The following is a 20,573-nucleotide window of genomic DNA, read 5'->3' on the forward strand; positions in this document are numbered from 1 at the left end:
GATGGAGTAAGGAGCAGCTTGTCCGTAGAAGGTGGGATGTGGGAAAATTTGAGTATGGGGATAAGAAGAGTGCAAGTGAGCAAATAGGGGGGGAGTGAAGGAAGCAAAGGAGAGTGAGTGATGGCGATAGGGGTGTGAAGAAATTTGTGGACTGAGGGTAGAGAGGAAGTAGATTTGAAGGAAATGTCAGTGAGAGAAAGGATCAGTGTAGGGCGGAGGTGTGCGAGTAGATTTTTTTTTCTTCTTTCTGTCCCTGTTCCCAGTTCATCTCTCTGTCATTCCACCTCTATTACACATCTTTATCTGGGTATCCTTTGTTAATAACACAGTTATTTGTTAGTAATATGCTTTGTGGGGTGTGAGGGAATTTGTGGAGCTGTGGCTAGAGAGGAAGTAGATTTGAGAAAGGATCAGTTTAGGGTGGAGGTATGTGAGTAAATATTTTTCTTCTGTGTGTCCCTGCTCCCAGTTCATCTCTCTGTCATTCCCTCTCTATTACATATCTTCATCTAGGTACCCTTTTGTTAATAACACAGTTATTTGTTAGTAACAGTTTGGGATGACTCTTGCGTCTGTCTCCCTCTGCCGTACTCCAGTATTATAGAGTAGACTCGCAGAGTATCTTAGATTAGAAGGAACCCTCTTTTCCTTGTCATCAGCAGCAGATGAATCCATTAACTGATGGGTTGTATCCGCCTACCAGCAGGTGGAGATAAAGAACACTGAAAAACCATAGTGCCTCTTGGACGGCTAGCCCCCAACTGCCTTCAGTATTTCTCTATCTCCCAGCAGGTGTGGACGTAGCTTGATCAGTTCCTGGATTTCAGACTGCCTGGGGTGGCTCCTGTGTTTTGCCAGTTGAGCAGGGGTGGTGTGGCTGGTGGTGCCCACTTTGAAGGCATATAGGTTCGCCCTTTCCCTGCCTTACCCATTCTCCCCTCCTCCCGGAGTCCCTCTGTTGCTGCCTGCCTCCAACTTTCCTCACAGCATTAAAAAAAAAAAAAGAGCGTGCTTTTATTGCGTGGCTGTTCTGAGGCTTTTTCCAGTGATTCTTGGTCCTCTGATGTGAGAGTGGTGCCCAGCTCTTCCGGGGAGGTCCCGCGGATGCTGTTCCAATCGAGGTAAATTTTGGCACGAAGCCGCCATTTTATTGCTATATTCCCGTCCTGTCAGACGATGGCTGCTGAAGGAGTTAAGTGCTGCTCCCGTTGTGGTAAAGGCAGATCAGCAGAGGGGCTGTGTAAAACGTGCTCTTTAGACGCTCACGCTAGTATGAGCATGGCGAGCGATGTTTCTTCCTGCTCGATGGAGCTGGCAGCGGGCGCCATTTTGGAAGCGCCGCATGTCTCGACCCTCGCGGTTGCGGAGGAGTCTGAGTGCAGGGGGACGCCTCGTTTAGAGGCTGCCAGAGGAGCTCCTACATCCGTTTCTCCTAATTCGGAGGCGGAGGGTCAGGGTGAGTTTTTCTCCCTTGAGTTTGTGCTTTTAATGCATAAGGCTTTCATGCTGAAAAGAGCTCTGCCGCAGGTGTCTGACACTGCGTTGCCTCCTGGCTTCCCTCCGGGTGTTGATGCCCCGGGGATGACTTCAGAGGTTATTTCCTCCCCCGAGTGTTGGAAACATGCTAAACATAGACGGGTAAATTCCCCGTCTGAAAGTGGCTCATATCCTTCCCCTGTCCCCCCCCCCGGTGGTCGGGCTGTGGAGAGTCTGAGGGATCTGGCAGGCCCTCAGGGACGGATGATCCAGAGGAGGGTGCCTGTTTGCCACTGGATTTGGATGATCCCAGTGCGGTTCGGATTTTTCACCACGACGACCTGCCAGCTCTCATTTCTGATGCCTTGCAGGCCCTCTCGATTGATGATCCTGCTGAAGGCGACGCCTCCTCTGTTAATCTTAGGATGGCGAGTACTAAGAAGCCTATTCGGGCCTTTGCTGTGCATGACTCCATCCAAGTGCTTATTTCAGCTCAATGGCCTGACCCCGATGGGCCTTTGAAAGTGGCCAGGGCTATGGGTCAGCTTTACCCTCTGCGTGAGGAGCACTTGGCCCCTTTGGGGATGCCTAAAGTGGATGCATTGGTCACGGCAGTGACAAAGAAGACCACTCTCCCAGTAGAGGGAGGGGTCGCTTTGAAAGACATGCAGGACTGGCGGTTGGAGTCCACACTGAAGCAGTCCTTTGAAATTGCGGGCCTTGCCTTGAGGGCATCTATCTGCAGTTCCTATGCAGCCCGGGCATGTCTTTCCTGGCTACAGCAGGCGGTGGAAGAGCCCGCGGATGGTGCGGGCCCCCTTTCTGAGGTTGCCCCGTGGATGGAGTCGGCCCTGTCATTTTTGGCTGACGCCCTTTATGATCTGGTCAGAGCTTCGGCTAAACGCATGTTTGTGGCGGTGTCCGCCCGCCGCCTTCTTTGGCTCCGGCATTGGGCGGCTGACATGGCTTCTAAGCAAAGGCTGGTGAGGCTACCCTTTTGTGGCCTCTTGTTATTTGGAGAAGATTGTGAAAGACCTGGGGGAATCTAAATCCCGGCAGTTACCTGAGGATAGGCCGAGGCCTTCTTCCAAGGGTCCTGTATTTCCCTTCTCTTCCAGACCTCGCTTCCGTGAAGCTCGCAGGTATCGCCCGGGGCGCTCTGCTGGGTTTTCTCAATGTGCCCGTTTTCAGCAGAGGAACTCCTTTCACTCGGACGAATGCTCCGCAGCACCCGGGTCTCGGCCTGGAGTTCAGGGGCATCCTCCACAATGATGGGACGCCAGTCCATTCCTCAATTCCTGCAGTAGGAGGACACCTTTCCCTCTTTCTAGAGGAGTGGACCAAGGTTACCTCGGATCAGTGGGTCTTGGACCTGATCAGAGAAGGTTACCGATTGGAATTCGGTGCCTCGGTGAGAGACATGTTTGTGGAGTCCCGATGCGGCACTGCCATAAAACGGGCAGCGGTAGAGGAGACCTTACAAGTCTTGCTGCACCTTGGAGCAGTGATCCTGGTGCCTCCCGCCAAACGCAGCTGCGGCCGCTATTCCATTTATTTTGTCGTGCCTCGAAAAGACGGGTCTTTCAGACCGATCCTCGACTTACAAAGAGTCAACGAGGCTCTCAAGAGTATGACATTTTTGCATGGAAACCGTGCGCTCCGTCATGGCGGCGGTACAGCCAGGAGAGTTTCTTGCGTCTCTGGACCTAAAAGAAACTTATTTGCTATCTGGCCTCTACACCAGCGGTTTCTCCGCTTTGCGATATTGGGAAAGCATTTCTAGTTTCAGGCCTTACCTTTCGGCCTAGCCATAGCTCCCTGTACCTTTTCCAAGGTAATGGTGGTCGTAGCTGCCTGTCTCAGGTGAGAGGGTATCAGAGTTCACCCTTATTTCGACGACTGGCTCATCAGAGCGGATTCAGCAACTGAAAGTCATCTTGCCACGGCCAGAGTGGTGACAGTCCTGCAGGCGCTAGGCTGGGTGGTCAATATACCCAAAAGTCACCTGACCCCCTCTCAATCTCTCGAGTATTTGGGGGTCCGGTTCGACACGGCCTCGGGGTTTATCTTTCTCCCTGACCAAAGGCGGTGCAAGCTTCAGAATCAGGTCCATCTGCTCCTGCGGATGCCTTGCCCGTGAGCTTGGGACTTTGTCCAGCTGCTGGGGTCGTTGACGGCCACCTTGGAGGTGGTTCCTTGGGCGAGAACGCACATGAGACCTCTGCAGATTGCCCTGCTTCAACAATGGTCTCCGATGTCCCAGGAATATCAACGCAGACTAACGTTGCTCCCTGCGGCCCGGCTCAGTCTGGAGTGGTGGCTCTTCCACAGGATGCTGCACCAAGGAATGCCTCTTGCGCTTCCTTCTTGCTGCCTGGTGATAACAGATGCCAGCCTTGTCGGCTGGGGAGCGCATTGCCAGGGAAGCTATGCTCAGGGTTTGTGGACACCCGTGGAAGCGGGATGGTCCATCAATCGCTTGAAACTGAGAGCGATATTTCAGGCTCTAACGGCCTTTCAAAAGACTCTGAAGGAGCTTGCTGTCCGGGTTCTGTCAGACAACACGACAGCGGTGGCATACATATCGTCAGGGTGGCACTCAGTGCAGGGCCATGGCCGCGGAGGTTGCTCAGATTTGCCACTGGGCCGAGCTCCACCTGCAGCTTCTGTCAGCTGCTCACATAGCAGGTCAGAGCAACGTGCAAGCCGATTTTCTCAGCAGGCATCAAATCGATCCGGCGGAATGGGAACTGGCAGAAGAAGTTTTTCTTCGGATTTGTGCCAAAGGGGGGACTCCCGGAATGGATCTAATGGCGTCAAGTGCAAACGCCAAAGTACCTCGCTTTTTCAGCAGAAGGAGAGATCCTCACTCGGCGGGGTTGGATGCTTTGGCTCAACCCTGGCCCTCGAGTCCTACTTCGGATTCGTCAGCACTGAGGTCTGGTGATTCTCATCACTCCAGATTGGCCAAGGCGTCCGTGGTATGCGGATCTCCGCCAGATGTTCGTGGACGCTCCGGTGCATTTGCCCCTGGTGCTGAACCTATTGGTTCAGGGTCCGGTGTCTATGGAGGATCCCTGCCGATTTGGTCTTACGGCCTGGCTATTGAGAGGGCGCAATTTAGAGACAAGGGCTACTCTAACAAGGTCATCTCCACTCTCTTGCAGGCCCGCAAGCGGTCTACCTCCACAGCTTGTGCTCAGATCTGGCGCAAATTTTGAGGCGTGGGGTGTTTCAAAGGCGATCACACCCATGTGGGCTACAGTCTCAACAGTGCTGGACTTTTTTGCAGAAGGGCTTACAATTCCCTGTGGGTGTAAATGGCAGCATTATCATGCTATTGAGGGAAAGTCGCTGGCTTGTCCCTGGCTGCTCGTCCGGACATTGCCCGATTTCTCAGAGGGGTGCTTTGGCTCCGTCCTCCTGTCCGGTTGCCCTGTCCGGACTGGAACCTGGGGCTGGTGTTGAAGCCTCTCCAGTGTCCGCCCTTCGACTACTACTACTACTACTACTACTATTTAGCATTTCTATAGCGCTACAAGGCATACGCAGCGCTGCACAAACATAGAAGAAAGATAGTCCCTGCTCAATGAGCTTACAATCTAATAGACAAAAAATAAATAAAGTAAGCAAATCAAATCAATTAATGTGAACGGGAAGGAAGAGAGGAGGGTAGGTGGAGGCGAGTGGTTACGAGTCAAAAGCAATGTTAAAGAGGTGGGCTTTCAGTCTAGATTTAAAGGTGGCCAAGGAAGGGGCAAGACGTAGGGGCTCAGGAAGTTTATTCCAGGCGTAGGGTGCAGCGAGACAGAAGGCGCGAAGTCTGGAGTTGGCAGTAGTGGAGAAGGGAACAGATAAGAAGGATTTATCCATGGAGCGGAGTGCACGGGAAGGGGTGTAGGGAAGGACGAGTGTGGAGAGATACTGGGGAGCAGCAGAGTGAATACATTTATAGGTTAGTAGAAGAAGTTTGAACAGGATGCGAAAACGGATAGGGAGCCAGTGAAGGGTCTTGAGGAGAGGGGTAGTATGAGTAAAGCGACCCTGGCGGAAGATGAGACGGGCAGCAGAGTTTTGAACCGACTGGAGAGGGGAGAGGTGACTAAGTGGGAGGCCAGCAAGAAGCAGATTGCAGTAGTCTAAACGAGAGGTGACAAGGGTGTGGATGAGGGTTTTGGTAGAGTGCTCGGAAAGAAAGGGGCGGATTTTACGGATGTTGTAAAGAAAAAATGACAGGTTTTGGCGGTCTGCTGGATATGAGCAGAGAAGGAGAGAGAAGAGTCAAAGATGACCCCAAGGTTTCGAGCTGAGGAGACAGGGAGAATGAGAGAGCCATCAACAGAAATAGAAAACGGGGGGAGCGGGGAGGTGGGTTTGGGGGGAAAATGAGAAGCTCGGTTTTGGTCATATTTAATTTCAGGTGGCGTTGAGACATCCAGGCAGCAATGTCAGACAAGCACGCTGAAACTTTGGTTTGGATGCAAGGTGAGATATCAGGGGTAGAAAGGTAGATTTGGGAGTCATCAGCATACAGATGGTAGGAAAAGCCATGGGATGAGATTAATGAACCAAGGGAAGAAGTGTAGATAGAAAAGAGGAGGGGACCAAGAACAGAACCCTGAGGTACGCCGACAGGCAGAGGGATAGAAGTAGAAGAGGATCCACCAGAATGAACACTAAAGGTGCGGAGGGAGAGGTAGGAAGAGAACCAGGAAAGGACAGAGCCCTGGAATCCAAGTGAGGACAGGGTATCGAGAAGTATGCTGTGATCAACAGTGTCAAAAGCAGCGGAAAGATCAAGAAGAATGAGGATGGAATATTGACCTCTGGATTTAGCCAGTAATAGGTCATTGGAGACTTTAGTAAGCGCAGTTTCGGTTGAGTGGAGAGGGCGAAAACCAGATTGTAATGGGTCAAGAATAGCATGTGAGGAGAGAAAATCAAGGCAGCGGCGGTGAACAGCACGCTCAAGTAATTTGGAGAGAAAAGGAAGGAGGGAGATGGGTCGGTAATTAGAGGGACAAGTAGGGTCAAGTGAAGGCTTCTTAAGGAGAGGTGTGACCACAGCATGTTTAAAGGCAGCAGGGACAGTCGCAGTGGAAAGTGAGAGGTTGAGAATGCGAGCTTCGGAGAAGGATGTGACTCTCAAGACAGTCTTTTTGGTGGCCATTACATCGGCTAGATGCATGTCTGAACTGCAGGCCCTGTCCTGTCGGGACCCTTTTCTGCAGTTCTCTGAGTCCGGAGTGACAGTTCATACTGTGCCTTCCTTCCTGCCTAAAGTGGTTTCAGCGTTTCACCTGAACCAGCCTATTTTTCTTCCTTCCTTTTCTAGGGAAGATTTCCTGGACTCCTTTGGGCAGTTACATCTTTTGGATGTCCTCAGAGCGCTGTTGCAGTATCTTCAGATGTCAAATGACTTCAGGACTTCTGATCACCTGTTTGTCTTGTTGTCAGGTCCTCGTCGTGGAGGTCCAGCGTCTAAGGCCACTATAGCCTGTTGGTTCAAGGAAGTCATTTTTTCTGCGTATCTGCTTTCAGGTCGGTCTCCGCCTGAAGTGTTAAGGTGCATTCCACGAGAGCCATTTCCTCCTCTCGGGCTGAAACGGGTGCACTCTCTCTTCAAGAGATCTGTAGTGCGGCTACTTGGGCTTCTCAGCTCTCTTTTGCCCGGCATTACAGGCTGGATGTTGCAGCGAAGCAGGACGCTATTTTTGGAGCTCAAGTATTGGCTCGTGGTGTGGCCTGTTCCCACCCTAATTAGGGATTGCTTTTGTACATCCCATCAGTTAATGAATTCATCTGCTGCTGATGACAAGGAAGGGAAAATTAGGTTCTTACCTTGGTAATTTTCTTTCCTTTAGTCACAGCAGATGAATCCATGATCCCTCCCTCTCTGACTTTGTTTTTTGTTCAGATCTTTCATGCAGATATAAATCACATTGGGAGAAGTTGGAAAACAGTTCTCAATTTCTACATGCTGTTCTACTACAGGAGGTTGAGATCGTCCCTCCTTTGTTGCTCCTGTTCTGGGGCATTTGTTCACTGTGAGGAAAGTTTGTTATTATACCTCTTTGGTTCACTCTGCTTTGGAAATCTCAAATACTGAAGGCAGTTGGGGACTAGCCGTCCAAGAGGCACTATGGTTTTTCAGTGTTCTCGATCTCCACCTGCTGGTAGGCGGATACAACCCATCAATTAATGGATTCATCTGCTGTGACTAAAGGAAAGAAAATTACCAAGGTAAGAACCTAATTTTCCCATTCAAATTTTGCCACATTGAATACCCAGTTTCATATTCAGACCTCCTTACAGGAGGTTCAGTAATGTTCCTGACCTTTTTAGTGTTGCTTCTGGTGAGGTAGTGGGCTAGGGAATGGCCTGGGTTAATGTTGGTTGAGTATGATTATATACCATGTTATGCTGTGTATTTATTAACTGTTATATTATTTTTGTTGTACGTTTTGTGGTGTTTATTAGTTGTATGCTAACTTTGATCATTACTTTGCCGTAGGATGTTTTAATACTCTAACTTCTCTTATTGCCCACTTTCACATTTCCATTTCCCTCCTCTGAGATCCACTCTGCTGCTTGATGTTACTTCTTTCTCTCTCACCTCTTTCCCAGCACCAAAAAGAAGGGCCAAATAAAGTAACTGAGCAGACAAATGCCTGAAAATGACCTTTTAAATAATAATATAATAATAATAATAATAAAAAAAAAAGTAACTTTATGAAAATATGCCACATAAAAGATTTTTAAAAATAAAATCTGCCATAGAATTTGCAAACTTCTGCCACAGGATCTTGAATAATCTGCTTCAGGAAACTGGGTGCTATGGGAATAAACAGAAAAAAGGGGTGAATACGCCTCTCTACAGGTTATTGGTGAGGCTTCACTTAATACTGTCTTAATACTGGTGAGGCTTCACTTAATACAGTCTTAATACTGTCTTCAAAGGGTAGAGAGGGAGAGGCAACCAAAATGGCATGGGGTCTTTATCAAAACCATCGGAGATGAAACTCCCCTGCCATTATGTCAGACGAGGGCGGGCCAGGAGCAAAGGAGGGAAGTCCGAAGAGGCGATCAGCTGTTGTTGCCGGTGCAGTGCCTTCACATGGAGGTGAAAGGCGCTGCGAGGGCCCAGTGGCAGACGAAGGGGGGGAGCGGTGGGGCGGGGCCACGGGGGCAGAGGATGGCGGGGAAGCTGTCATTTCAAGGAAGGGAGGGGGGCTGGGGCTGCATAAAAGTTCTGATTTCAATGCAGCGGGGAGCGGCGGTGACCTCGGGAGGGGGGGGGGGGCAGGGCTGTCAATAAAGGAAGTCCATAAAGGACGTGTGTGGTTTTTTTTTTACGTCTTTGGCATGCGCAGAACAGCCAGCATAACGCTTGGCTGCTCTGCGCATGCTCTACCGGCTGATTATCCGACGTTTTTACGAAGGGTTAGAGAATGCAAGTGAGCTGCAACGAACAGCTCATTTGCATTCCCTTTCCTTCATGCATAGCCGTTCCCTACCGATTCGCTATGGAATTTGGTAGGGAAAGGCTCTAACGATGACTTTAGTGTATCCCCCTCTAGGTTAGCACAAGACCTAAAAATATAAGTTAAGTTTACACAATCCCTTAACTGGGTGTTAAATGTGAAGCTCAGAGGTGCCTGAGACCAGGACTCCCTATCCAATTAAAAGCTCCCAACTCACCCACCTTATTGCTTCACCTTTCTGTCCCCCCCCCCCCCCCCCCCCACTGTACTATAATTACTTTCCTTGGCTAATAATGCCTTGATGTATATACCCTTTTTTTTTTGTTTCAATAATTTGTATGCATTTTTAATACTTGGTTATGTGTCAAAACACTCACTGAGGAAGACTGCAGCTGCAGTATAAAGTTGAGGTGGAACACGCCTTTGCTTTGGCAAGACTTTAATTTAGACTATTACCATGCTTTGTTATTAATTAGGGCAAATCAAGAATATATTCCTTTAGTGTTGCCCATATCCCTATCATGTGCATTTTTGTTGTATCTGATAGAAAGTATTTTATCTGTTGTATTGCGGGTTGACACTGCTACTACAGCAGGCATGCTTGCTGCACTTGAACTAGAAACATGAACCTTTTTCAGATCATGTATGTCGTTTCCATAGCACCTACTAACCTACATGGATTGATTTTTCTAACTTGTAAGCTTTGGTTTCAGATAAGAATCCAGACTGGGATTTCATCACTATTCTTGACTGTGTGCTTGATTACAGCCCAATGACCTGTCTGTGTTTGCTGCACTTTCATAATTTGGTATATTCTGTTTATATGTAACATGCCGCTACAGTAGATGTGTGCTATCATTTGCAGGTTTAATTTTTTTTTTTTTTTTAGCAACCATAAAGTGATATGCTGATTTTTGATGTCTTGAATGTCTAGCAACAAAGAAATCGTTTTCTTATCGATTCAAATTTCTATGGTTTTTTTTTTTTTTTTTGCAGTAAGAGAAGCGGGAAAACATCTACACAAAACAATGAGGTAACATCTTTTTAGTTTGCTGTCTGTAAATCATATGCATTATCTTTTATTCATTGTGTCAGTTGGTTGAATTTAATTAGCTGCTATTCAACTAAAGAAGCTAGTAAATCTTTTCTTCCTTAGCTAGAATGTCTGGTCCTTGACATTGACATTCCATACATACATACATAAAAAATTTGCTACAGTGTACAAACTAATGAAAAAAATATACAACTTTTGTTTTAGAAAGATGGAAAGAAAGAAAAGGCCATAGTGGACCGCGTTTTCTTTGCAAGAATTGGCCGAATCCTAAAAATACTAGTCCCTAAAACATTTTGTAAAGAGGTAAGCAATCTAGAAACTTAGAGTGACAGAAGAAAAAAGACCATCAGACATACTTGCCCATTATGCCCTTTTGTACCCCCTGCCCCGATCTCCAGCCAGCTGCAGTACCACACAGCCTACCTGATGTCTAGCTTTACCCTTGCTTCTTGTAGCTTCTGGCCCCTCAGGGTGCTAGAGAGCATCCAGGAAAGCAAAACCCCAAAATTGCTGTAAAGTATGTGAAGGAAAGTAACTTATACCATACACCGGTTTCCTTGTGTAGAAAGGTTTACTCTTTCTCCGAGGACAAGCAGGCCTATAATTCTCACAGATGGACAACATGGGTCCACATTGCCAGTCCAGAGCTTGTAATAAGCTTAAAAATAGGTCTTTGAGTGCAAGATGTGCTCCACCGCACGTGTGCGAGTGCTTCCTGCTGACCGTGAGAGGTCAGAATCAGCAGTTCTCTTTTTTTCCGCGGTGAGGAGAGGACGCGCTTGTTATCCACTCCGCACAGCTTGTTTGGATTTGGTCTTTTTGTGCCTTCCTTTTTCTTTTTTTAATACCTCTTTTGGGGTTTACCTTATTTTATTAATTCCCTTTATTTATTTACTTATTTATTTTAGATTTTTGCCTTTTTTTTTATTTTACCATGTTTAGGCCTGAGCTTAGGTCAAGTTTTTCCCTTTTCTCTTGTTTGGTGGTCCTCCCTTTTTTAGCACCATCAAGTCATTTGATTTGGCCATGGCTGTTTTTCCTTTCAGTGCTATCGAAGGTTCCCAGTGGCTTCAAGTGCTGCACTCGGTGCAACAGGACCATCTCTAGCAAGGAAACTCATTCTTGGTGTTTACAGTGTTTGGGTCCTGATCGTACTCCTGCAAACCATATTCTCTGTCTTTGTATGAAGAAGAGAACACAGTTGGCCAGAGAGACTCAGAGAGAAGATTTTTGGAGCCAGGTGTGAAGCCTCGACGTCTGTGTCGACATCGGGTGCGTCGGTCCACATGGCTGCAGACACACTTGCACACTGGGAGTGACCATGCATTGAGTGGCTCTATGCAGGCCCTTGGGGACTGATCGGTGTCGTCCCTGACCCCAAGGCGATGAGAAGACTTGACATCGTCCTCTTCAGCACCAGGGAGCATTGATCGATGCCAGGCATTGATCCCCGTCGACACGTGATGCCGGGAGCTCTGGGGCCCAGAGGGTTTCACCAGTCCCTGAAAAGCATCGGCCCTGGAAGGACCCCTCCCCTTCCATACAGGAGGTGCTGTAGTCTCCACATAGCCAGGACCAGTCACCCACTTTAACCCCGCATATTCAGCATCCTGCTTCTTCACCTGCACCCAAGCCTTTCCTGATGTCAGCCCTCGGTGAGCGCCTCCAGGCCTTGCTGCTTGATCTGTTGGTGGGGTTCTTGCAGAGTGCATCAGTGTTGGAGATGCACTAGCCATGCCTCCTGGTACAGTCCCGCATGGCCATCAGCCTGCGGTGAGATCTCCAACACCGATGCCGCTTGGGGTCTGTGCGTCAACTGCCACCCGTGTTGGCACACCTTCAGCATCAGTGGAGGAAGCTTTGCCGGAGTCAAGGCCAGAGCAGACACCTCGATGCCCTTCTCAGGGTCATGGTACCGTTTTATCTCAAGGCGGCTAAATCTTAGCCCTCCCATGAGGAGATCTTGGCTGACATCGATGAACGCTCATGGGACTCAAGATGATCCACAGTACACTTCGGAGGAGGAGCCCTATGGCATCCCATCTGATCCCTCCCCTCTACAGGAAAGGAGGAAGTCTTCACCTGAGAGCCTTCCCTCCCCCTCTTTTGTAAAGGAGATGGTGGCTGCCTTCCCAATTCCTTTGGAAGTGGAGGACGAGCCCAGGGCTAAGATGTTCGAAGTCCTGGACTGAGGCTGCGATGGTCCCACTTCATGAGATTTTATGGGATGCTCAAGTGAAGAACTGGGAGTCCCCTCTGTTGGTCCATCTCCCCAAGAAGATTGACACCATATACCAGATTCCCCTGGGTTTGATAGGCCCCAGTTGCCTCATTCCCTTGTAGTAGAATCCATGCACAAAAGGGCCCAGGAGTTTTAGGGATTATGCTTTGGTGCCCCCTGGCAGAGAAGCTAGAACCCTGGATTCTTTTGGGTGGAAGATGTATCCATGCTCATCTCCCATATCCAGTTGTATCAGTTGTACATGAGACTGTATTTATGGTCCTTGGTGGGCCGTATGTATGATTTAGCACACTCTCTCCTGCTGGAGCAGGCTGAATCTAGATCTGCTCGCCAGCTGGTCAAACAGCAGAAGGCGTGTTGTAAGTTCTTGGCCAGGGGGCACCTATGACACTCTTTATATGGCTTCTAGGATCTCTGCCCAGAGTATAGCGATGCGCAGACTCTCATGACTGCATTTCTCTGACTTGGACCTGGTGGTCCAGCAGAGATTGGTGGATGCCATGTGCAGGGGGGGAGGGGGAAATAATCTTTTTAGAGAGAAAGTGGAGGAGGCTGCTGAACTCATCAAGAAGCATACTGATAACATCGATTCTTTCTACCGCTGGGTGCTTTCTGCACCTGCCGCCTTCTCTAGGAGGTTATTTGGCAAGTTGAAGCGGAGTACCTATTACTTGCAGAGGCATAGGTACGCACCTTGCCAGCCTCAGCAAGCAGACTGCTCCCCAGTCAAAGCAGGGGGAGAGCTTTTGAGTGACTCCAGCAGAGTGACTCCAGCTGCTGTAAACGTTTGTCCTGGTGACTTGTCAGGCAGAGGCTGAAGTTTTTACCAATAAAGGTGGCCCTTTGTAATCTCTGGTGGGTTCTTTAAATAGCAGGGGGACACTGGATCATGCTGTCTGTGTTGGGAAGCTGTCTAGATGTGAGGTTGGGCATACCAATGCGGGATGCCCCTCAAGGTCACTTACCTGGTGGGAAAATTCAATGGTCTGGCCGACAGACTGAGCAGGATCATGCAACTGCACGAATGGACCCTGAGCATGAGCATTGCCTGTGAGATCTTCCGAGTGTATGGCATCTCCTCGGTGGATTGCTTTGCCACTCAGTCCAATCACAAAGTCCTTTAGTTCTGTTCCAGGCCCATGACAGACTAGCTTCGGATTCCTTCCTCCATTGGGGGATAAGATTTCTGTATGCGTATCCTCCCATTCCTCTTGTGGGGAAGACTTTGTTGAAACTCGAGCAAGACTGCTGCAGATTTGGTTCCCTCTTCTTCTGGCGTTATCTTCCGAAGAACCATGGAGATTGGAATGTTTTCCGACTATTACCATACATCCCAACTTCCAGTCTCAGGCCCTCACAGCCTGGATGTTGAGAGCTTAGAATTTGCTTCCTTGCATCTTCTGGAGGGTGTCTCCAGGGTCTTGCTGGCTTCCAGAAAAGATTCCACTAGTTACTCTGTCAAATGAGGAGGTTTGCTACCTGGTGTGAGGGCAGGTTCCTAGATCCTATTTCCTGCCCTACACAGACTTTTCTTGAATATCTTCTGCACATCCGAGTCTGGTCTCAAGACCAACTCTAAGGGTTTACTTAGGTGCAATTAGTGCTTAGCATCAACATGTAGAGGGTAAGACCATCTCTGGACAGCCTCTAGCTTTTTTTCTTCATGAGAGGTTTGCTGTTGACAATGCTCCCTGTCAAGGGACCTCAACATCATTCTCACCCAGCTGATGAAAGCTTCTTTTGAGCCACTTGATTCCTGTCATCTGAAGTACTTAACCTGGAAGGTCATATTTATGGTGGCCGTTACTTCAGCTCGCAGGGTCAGTGAGCTTCAGGCCTTAGTGGCGGATGCACCTTATGCGAAATTTTATTATAACTGAGTACTCCTCAGCATGCACCCTACCTAAGGTTATGTCGGAGTTCCATCTGAACCAGTCGATTGTCTTGCCAATATTCTTCCACTGACCTTATGCCCATCATAGCAAAAATGCACTACACACCTTGGACTGCAAGCGAGAATTGGCCTTTTACTTGGAGCGGACTAGGCCCTACAGACAGTCCACCCAACTTTTTGTTTTCAACCCAATAGGATGGTGGTTGCCATCAGAAAATGCATCATTTCCAATTGGTTGGCAGATTGCATTTTTTTCACTTACTCCCAGGCTGGGCTGACCCTTGAGGGTCATGTCAGAGCTCACAATGTTAAAGCCATAGCTGCGTTGGTAGCCTGTCTAAGGTCAGCCTCCGTTGAAGAAATTTGGAAGGCTGCGAAGTGGTCTTCAGCCCACACATTCACATGTCATTACTTTCTTGAGCAGGATGCCCGACGCGACATTCGGTTTGGACAGACAGTGCTGCAGTATTTGTTTGGGGTCTGGAGTCCAACTTTACCCTGCTAGGCCCGTTTTGTTCTATTCCAGGCTGCATTGTCACTAAGATTGTATATAGTTAAGGTTAATTACTTTTTTGCCCTCGCCGTTGCGAGGTCCAGTTGACCACTGATACTAGGTCCGTTTGATTTCCAAATGTATAAGAGCAAGAAAACACAGACTCACAAATGACAGATGCACAGCAATTATAAAAGTAATAGACATTTATTAGCAGATTAAATATACATCACTAAGCCCAGCTTCATTCTAGGCCAACTTCAGTTGGGGTGTCCTTTTTCAGCAATTTCATAGAAGATTTTGTTTGGGAACAAACCTCACGCATGTCCGCAGATGACTTCACTGAATAGAGGTCTCTCAGGTATTTTTATAATCCTGTTTCTAAACAGTATATGACTAAACACATGACTCAGTCAGGGCCCTTGACTCCTCATGTGATGCTCCTTCTTTGCCATTTTCTAGTCCCCATCCTGTTTTTTCCAATCCCCAACAGTCATTGACTACAATAGAAGGTGCATTCTGTTTTTCTTTTTTGTCAAGGTGCTGACCTCCAGAGTCTCTGCAAGAGCTGGATTAAGCTATATAATTTCTGCTTTTAGATAGAGGTCATCTATGGTCAGATTCCACACTGATCCTACCTTCAGACTCCTCACACCACTGGTGGTTGTTTTTGGTGAGCCTGATAGCTAGGCATTCTCATCAGTGAGAATTATAAGCCTGTATGTCCTCGGAGAAAGCGAAGATACTTACCTGTAGCAGGTATTCTCCGAGAACAGCAGGCCTTGTATTCTCACATACCTTTCCACCTCCCCTTGGAGTTGTCTCCTGTTTGCTATGCTTTGTATTGTACTGCTGGTCTTGTGGCGATGGAATGCTTCTGGCATTCAAAAACCTATGTGGACACGCATTACTTCAAGATCCACACATTAATTCACAAGATTATCCACGGTGAATCTCCGGACTATATGTTCAATCTGATTGACCTCCCTACCAGAAACATGTCTGAATCTTTGCGAAATCACCTCAACCTGCACTACCTCAACTGCAGAGGAATCAAGTATAAGACCTACTATGGATCTAACTTCTCCTTCCTGGGCAGCCAACTCTGGAATGCTCTCCCCAGATCTATCCGATCAATCTGCTACTACCTACCCTTCCGGAAAGCACTATAAACCCATTTATTCAAGCAAGCCTATCCAAACGATCCAGATTAATCTTATGAACCATCTACCTAACACATACCCACATGATAACGACATTGACCCAGACTACATCTCCCACCTTACTCCCCTTTCCATTGCCTATTTCTACATACTCATCTCATCTAGTATTCTGGTATACTTAACTTTTACCCTCTCTAACAATATTCTGTATTCCTTTTACTGTGTAAGCCGCATTGAACCTGCCTTGAGTGGGAAAGCGCGGGATACAAATGTAATAAATAAATGACCCATCTGTGAGAATGTAAGGCTTGCTGTCCTCGGAGAATACCTGCTACTGGTAAGTATTTTCGCTTTCTTTAGTATTGTTAAGGCCCTCCTCTCCATCCATGTCCTGCATTTCTACTCTCTCCCCTCCCGTCCATCCATGTGCATCTCCTTCCTCTCTCTTCCCTCCCCTCTATCCATGTCCAGCAATTCACCCCTGCCATGCCCGTCCAGCATTTCTCCTCTCACCCCTCCCCTCCATCTATGTCCAGCATTTCTCCTGCCCTCCTCTCCTTACATCCATGTCCAGCAACGCTCCTCTCTCCCCTGCCCTCCCCTCTATCCATCCATGTCCAGCAACTCTCCTCTCTCCCAGATTGTCCAGGTAACGAGAGCCATCCATAGAGGATGCTGCCTTATATAGTGTCAATATCAGTAGTATCAATAACGTTCTTCAAAGGAGGGTGTGGCATGTATAAATTTCAGTCCAAATAACCAGCTCCTATAAAGTTGAAATATTCTTTTAACTAGTACAGCTTTTTCGGTAGCATTATTGGATCGGTCAGATGCACATGACTCTACTTCTGTGGCTCAATTTATCACTCCAAAAACAGTTTAGAGTGGGCATGTATTTGCCATTGATCTAACTTTTTTTCTTTATATATATATATATTGCTTTTTTTTAGCCACATGTAACTTTTTTTTAAATCAAAAACTTATATCTTTCAAAAACAATCAAACTACTTAGCTTAAAAAGCTTCTTCTTCTTTAGTTCTCAATACATGATAGCAAGGGAGACTTCTCATGCCAACATGAATCCATGTTTTGCTAAACACTGTGTCAAGGACTGTCTCCACTATAAACCAGGCAACATTTTCTTTTCCCGCGAAGTTAGTTCCTGTGACCGAAAGAAGAAGCTTTTTAAGCTAAGTAGTTTGGTTGTTTTTGAAAGATACAAGTTTTTGATTAAAAAAAAAAAGCAACATGGTTAAAAAAGCAATATATATATATGTATGTATGTAAAGAAAAAAACTTGGGATCAATGACGAATACATGCCCACTCTAAACTGTTTTTAGATTGATAAACTGAACCATAGAAGTTGAGTCATGCACATCTGACCGATCCAATAATGCTACTAAAAAAACTGTATTGGTTTAAGGAATATTTCAACTTTATAGGAGCTAGGTATTTGGACTGAGCCTTATATAGTGTGGCATAATAGTCCCGAAAAATGTCCTTGATGACCTTGTCGAGTTGGTTAGGGATTCACCCTGCTGCTTAAGTTGGATTATCTTTTTGCCCCCTTCCTGTGCTGGTATCAGGTGTGACATTAATTTCCTATTTTTGTTGCCATGGAGATGAAGTTGATATTTGTAATTGCAACTGGTCTGTACAGTTCTCTGATGTAGCAGTTCATTTAATTCTATCTGAAGGGCCAGTAGCAAGGCCTTATTAACTTCCATTGGGGATCTGCCAACTGTTGTTCTTTGAATATGTATTTCAGTCTCCAAGATGTTACTATCACGCGTCTGTCTCTTATGCGTATAAAAGGCTATGGTGTCTCCCCCCCCCCACAGGACGCCTTAGCTGCCTCCCAGAATAAGATGGGTTGATCTGAATGCTGGTTCTTTTTAAGCATGATAATCTAACCATTTCTGATTAATGTATTTCTGATATTTATATCATGGTGCAGTTCTAGAGGAAATTTCCACTGTATTATGCTCTGGGCTCCACCTCGTGTTCTTAGCTGGAGCTAGACCGGTGCGTGGTCAGATATAGCATAGGGGCCTATCTCAGCTCAGATTACCTGGGAGAACAGCTGTGTAGAGATCAATAAGTAGTCAAGCCTAGCCTGAATAGTGTGTGCTTGTGACCTATATGTATAATCTCTCTGTCCTGAGTGGAGAGTTCTCCACACATCTATAAATTCCAATGTAAATCCTTTGTTCAAATCCAACCTGTCTCACTGCCTGGGATGGGACCTATCCATCTGTGGATTGTAAACTGTATTAGTCTACTCCCATAATATGTTGTCCGTAGCAATTGGGTTACTACTACTTCTTAACATTTCTAAAGCGCTACTAGGGTTACGCAGCGCTGTACAGTTTAACAGAGAAGGACAGTCCCTGCTCAAGGAGCTTACAATCTAAAGGACAAATGTACAGTCAGTCAAATAGAGCAGTCAAATTGGGGCAGTCTAGATTTCCTGAATAGAGGTATAAAGGTTAGGTGCCGAAGGCTACATTGAAGCGGTGGGCTTTGAGCAAGGATTTGAAGATGGGCAGGGAGGGGGCTTGGCGAATGGGCTCAGGAAGTTTATTCCAAGCAAAGGGTGAGGCGTGGCAGAAAGGGCGGAACCTGGAGTTGGCGGTGGTGGAGAAGGGTACTGAGAGGAGGGATTTGTCCTGTGAGCGGAGGTTTCGGGTAAGAACGTAAGGGGAGATGAGGGTGAAGAGGTAATGAGGGGCTGTGGACTGAGTGCATTTGTAGGTTAGGAGGAGAAGCTTGAACTGTATGCGGTACCTGATCGGAAGCCAGTGAAGTGACCTGAGGAGAGGGGTGATATGAGCATATCGGTCCAGGCGGAATATAAGACGTGCAGCAGAGTTCTGAATGGATTGAAGGGGGGATAGATGGTTAAGTGGGAGGCCAGTGAGGAGTAGGTTGCAGTAGTCGAGGCGAGAGGTAATGAGAGAGTGGATGAGAGTTCGGGTGGTGTGCTCCGAGAGGAAAGGGCGAATTTTGCTGATGTTAAAGAGAAAGACGTGACAGGTCTTGGCAAGCTGCTGGATATGGGCAGAGAAGGAGAGGGAGGAGTCGAAGATGACTCCGAGGTTGCGGGCAGATGAGACGGGGAGGATGAGGGTGTTATCGACTGAGATAGAGAGTGGAGGAAGAGGAGAAGTGGGTTTTGGTGGAAAGACGATAAGCTCGGTCTTGGCCATGGTCAGTTTCAGGTGGCGGTTGGACATCCAGGCCGCAATGTTGGATAAGCAGGCCGATACTTTGGCCTGGGTTTCCACAGTGATGTCTGGTGTCATCAGCTGGGTGTCATCAGCTGGTGTAGCAGCCTCAACAGCAAACCATTTTGCAACCAAAGTCTCCATCAGTCGGGTCGCAACACTCAAGCCATATTGACCCTGTCCATCTCCCAAGGTATCACACTCAGCCCTTGGTACCACTTCTTTCTCCCAAAGGACTCTGGTGTCACAAGTTACTGGCAAAGGTGGCTGCCGCCTCCGGTGTTTCAAAGAAATAATTTTGCCCCTGATGAGTGATTCTCAAGCGAGCTGGGTAGAGTAGCGCGAATTGTATCTTGGCTGAGTATAACTTGTGCAAATTGTCAAAAAGGCTTTTCGTTTTAATTACCACTCCTATCGAGTAGTCTTGAAAACACAACAGTGTTTTGTTTTTATACTGCAGTGTCTCCCCCCCCCCCCCCCCCCCCCCCACCTGGAGGGCCCGAAGAATGGTGGCGTTATGGGCATAGTTCAATATTTTCAATATCACCACTCGGGGCCTCGTGGCTTCTGTCTTGCGTTGGCGCAGCCTATGCGCCCATTCCACTCAGGGTCCAAATGTGGCAAATCCCAGCAGTTCTGTGTCTGTTATCATTTCCAGAATGCCCAGTATATGAAATTTTCCAAATCTTCCAGCTTTTCTTGACAGTCTTCTGAGCGCTTTCCTTAGTTGAGTGTTAGTGTTCTCTATTTCCTGGATGCGGTCCTCCAGATCTACTACTACTTATCATTTCTATAGCGCTACTAGACGTATGCAGTGCTGTACACTTGAACATGAAGAGACAGTTCATGCTCGACAGAGCTTACAATCTAATTAGGACAGACAAACAGGACAAATGAGAGATAAGGGAATATTAAAGTGAGGATGATAAAATAAGGGTTCTGAACAAGTGAATAAGAGTTACGAGTTAAAAGCAGCATCAAAAAGGTGGGCTTTTAGCTTAGATTTGAAGGCGGTCAGAGATGGAGCTTGTTTGTGCAGTGCTGCGTACGCCTTGTAGCGCTATAGAAATGCTAAATAGTAGTAGTAGTAGTAAGTACCGGCTTAGGAAGTCTATTCCTTTTATCGTGCTGCACCATATGCCTGGAACGGAGTCTGGAGTTAGCCTTGGAGGAGAAGTGTGCAGATAAGAGAGATTTATCCAGTGAACGGAGTTCCCGGGGAGGAGTGTAGGGAGAGATGAGAGTGGAGAGGTATTGAGGAGCTGCAGAGTGAATGCACTTATAAGTCAATAAGAGGAGTTTGAACTGTATGCGGAAACGGATAGGAAGCCAGTGATGCGTTGTTGGTACTGTTGCCTGTCTTTACCAAACTCTGTCACTGCTGTATGCATTTGAGTGATTTTGTTCTCCAGCGGTTCCATTCTCTTTTCCAATAAGGTTTCCATTAGGGTAGCCACTTCTGCCGCCAGTTCCGACACCCATAACGAGCTGGCTGCGGGTTCCGGTGGGCTCATCGGTGGTGTCATTTTGTCGTCTTGC

General features: G+C 47.5%; 1 protein-coding gene across 2 annotated transcripts in view; it reads left to right on the plus strand.

The window, feature by feature from the left end:
• The window catches only part of ABCD3 (ATP binding cassette subfamily D member 3), a 147,390-nt gene that overhangs the window by 28,247 nt on the left and 98,570 nt on the right, over window positions 1–20,573 (plus strand). The window contains exons 2-3 of one of the 2 annotated variants that reach the window (XM_030208506.1): window positions 9,957–9,993; window positions 10,219–10,317. In XM_030208506.1, the coding sequence (XP_030064366.1) occupies window positions 9,957–9,993; window positions 10,219–10,317 (136 nt within the window). Of the gene's footprint in view, window positions 1–9,956; window positions 9,994–10,218; window positions 10,318–20,573 lie in introns of those variants that run through there. The other variant, XM_030208507.1, reaches the window with a different exon arrangement.

The sequence above is a fragment of the Microcaecilia unicolor genome, chromosome 6, assembly GCF_901765095.1.
Source record: "Microcaecilia unicolor chromosome 6, aMicUni1.1, whole genome shotgun sequence".
Taxonomy (NCBI): Eukaryota; Metazoa; Chordata; class Amphibia; order Gymnophiona; family Siphonopidae; genus Microcaecilia; species Microcaecilia unicolor.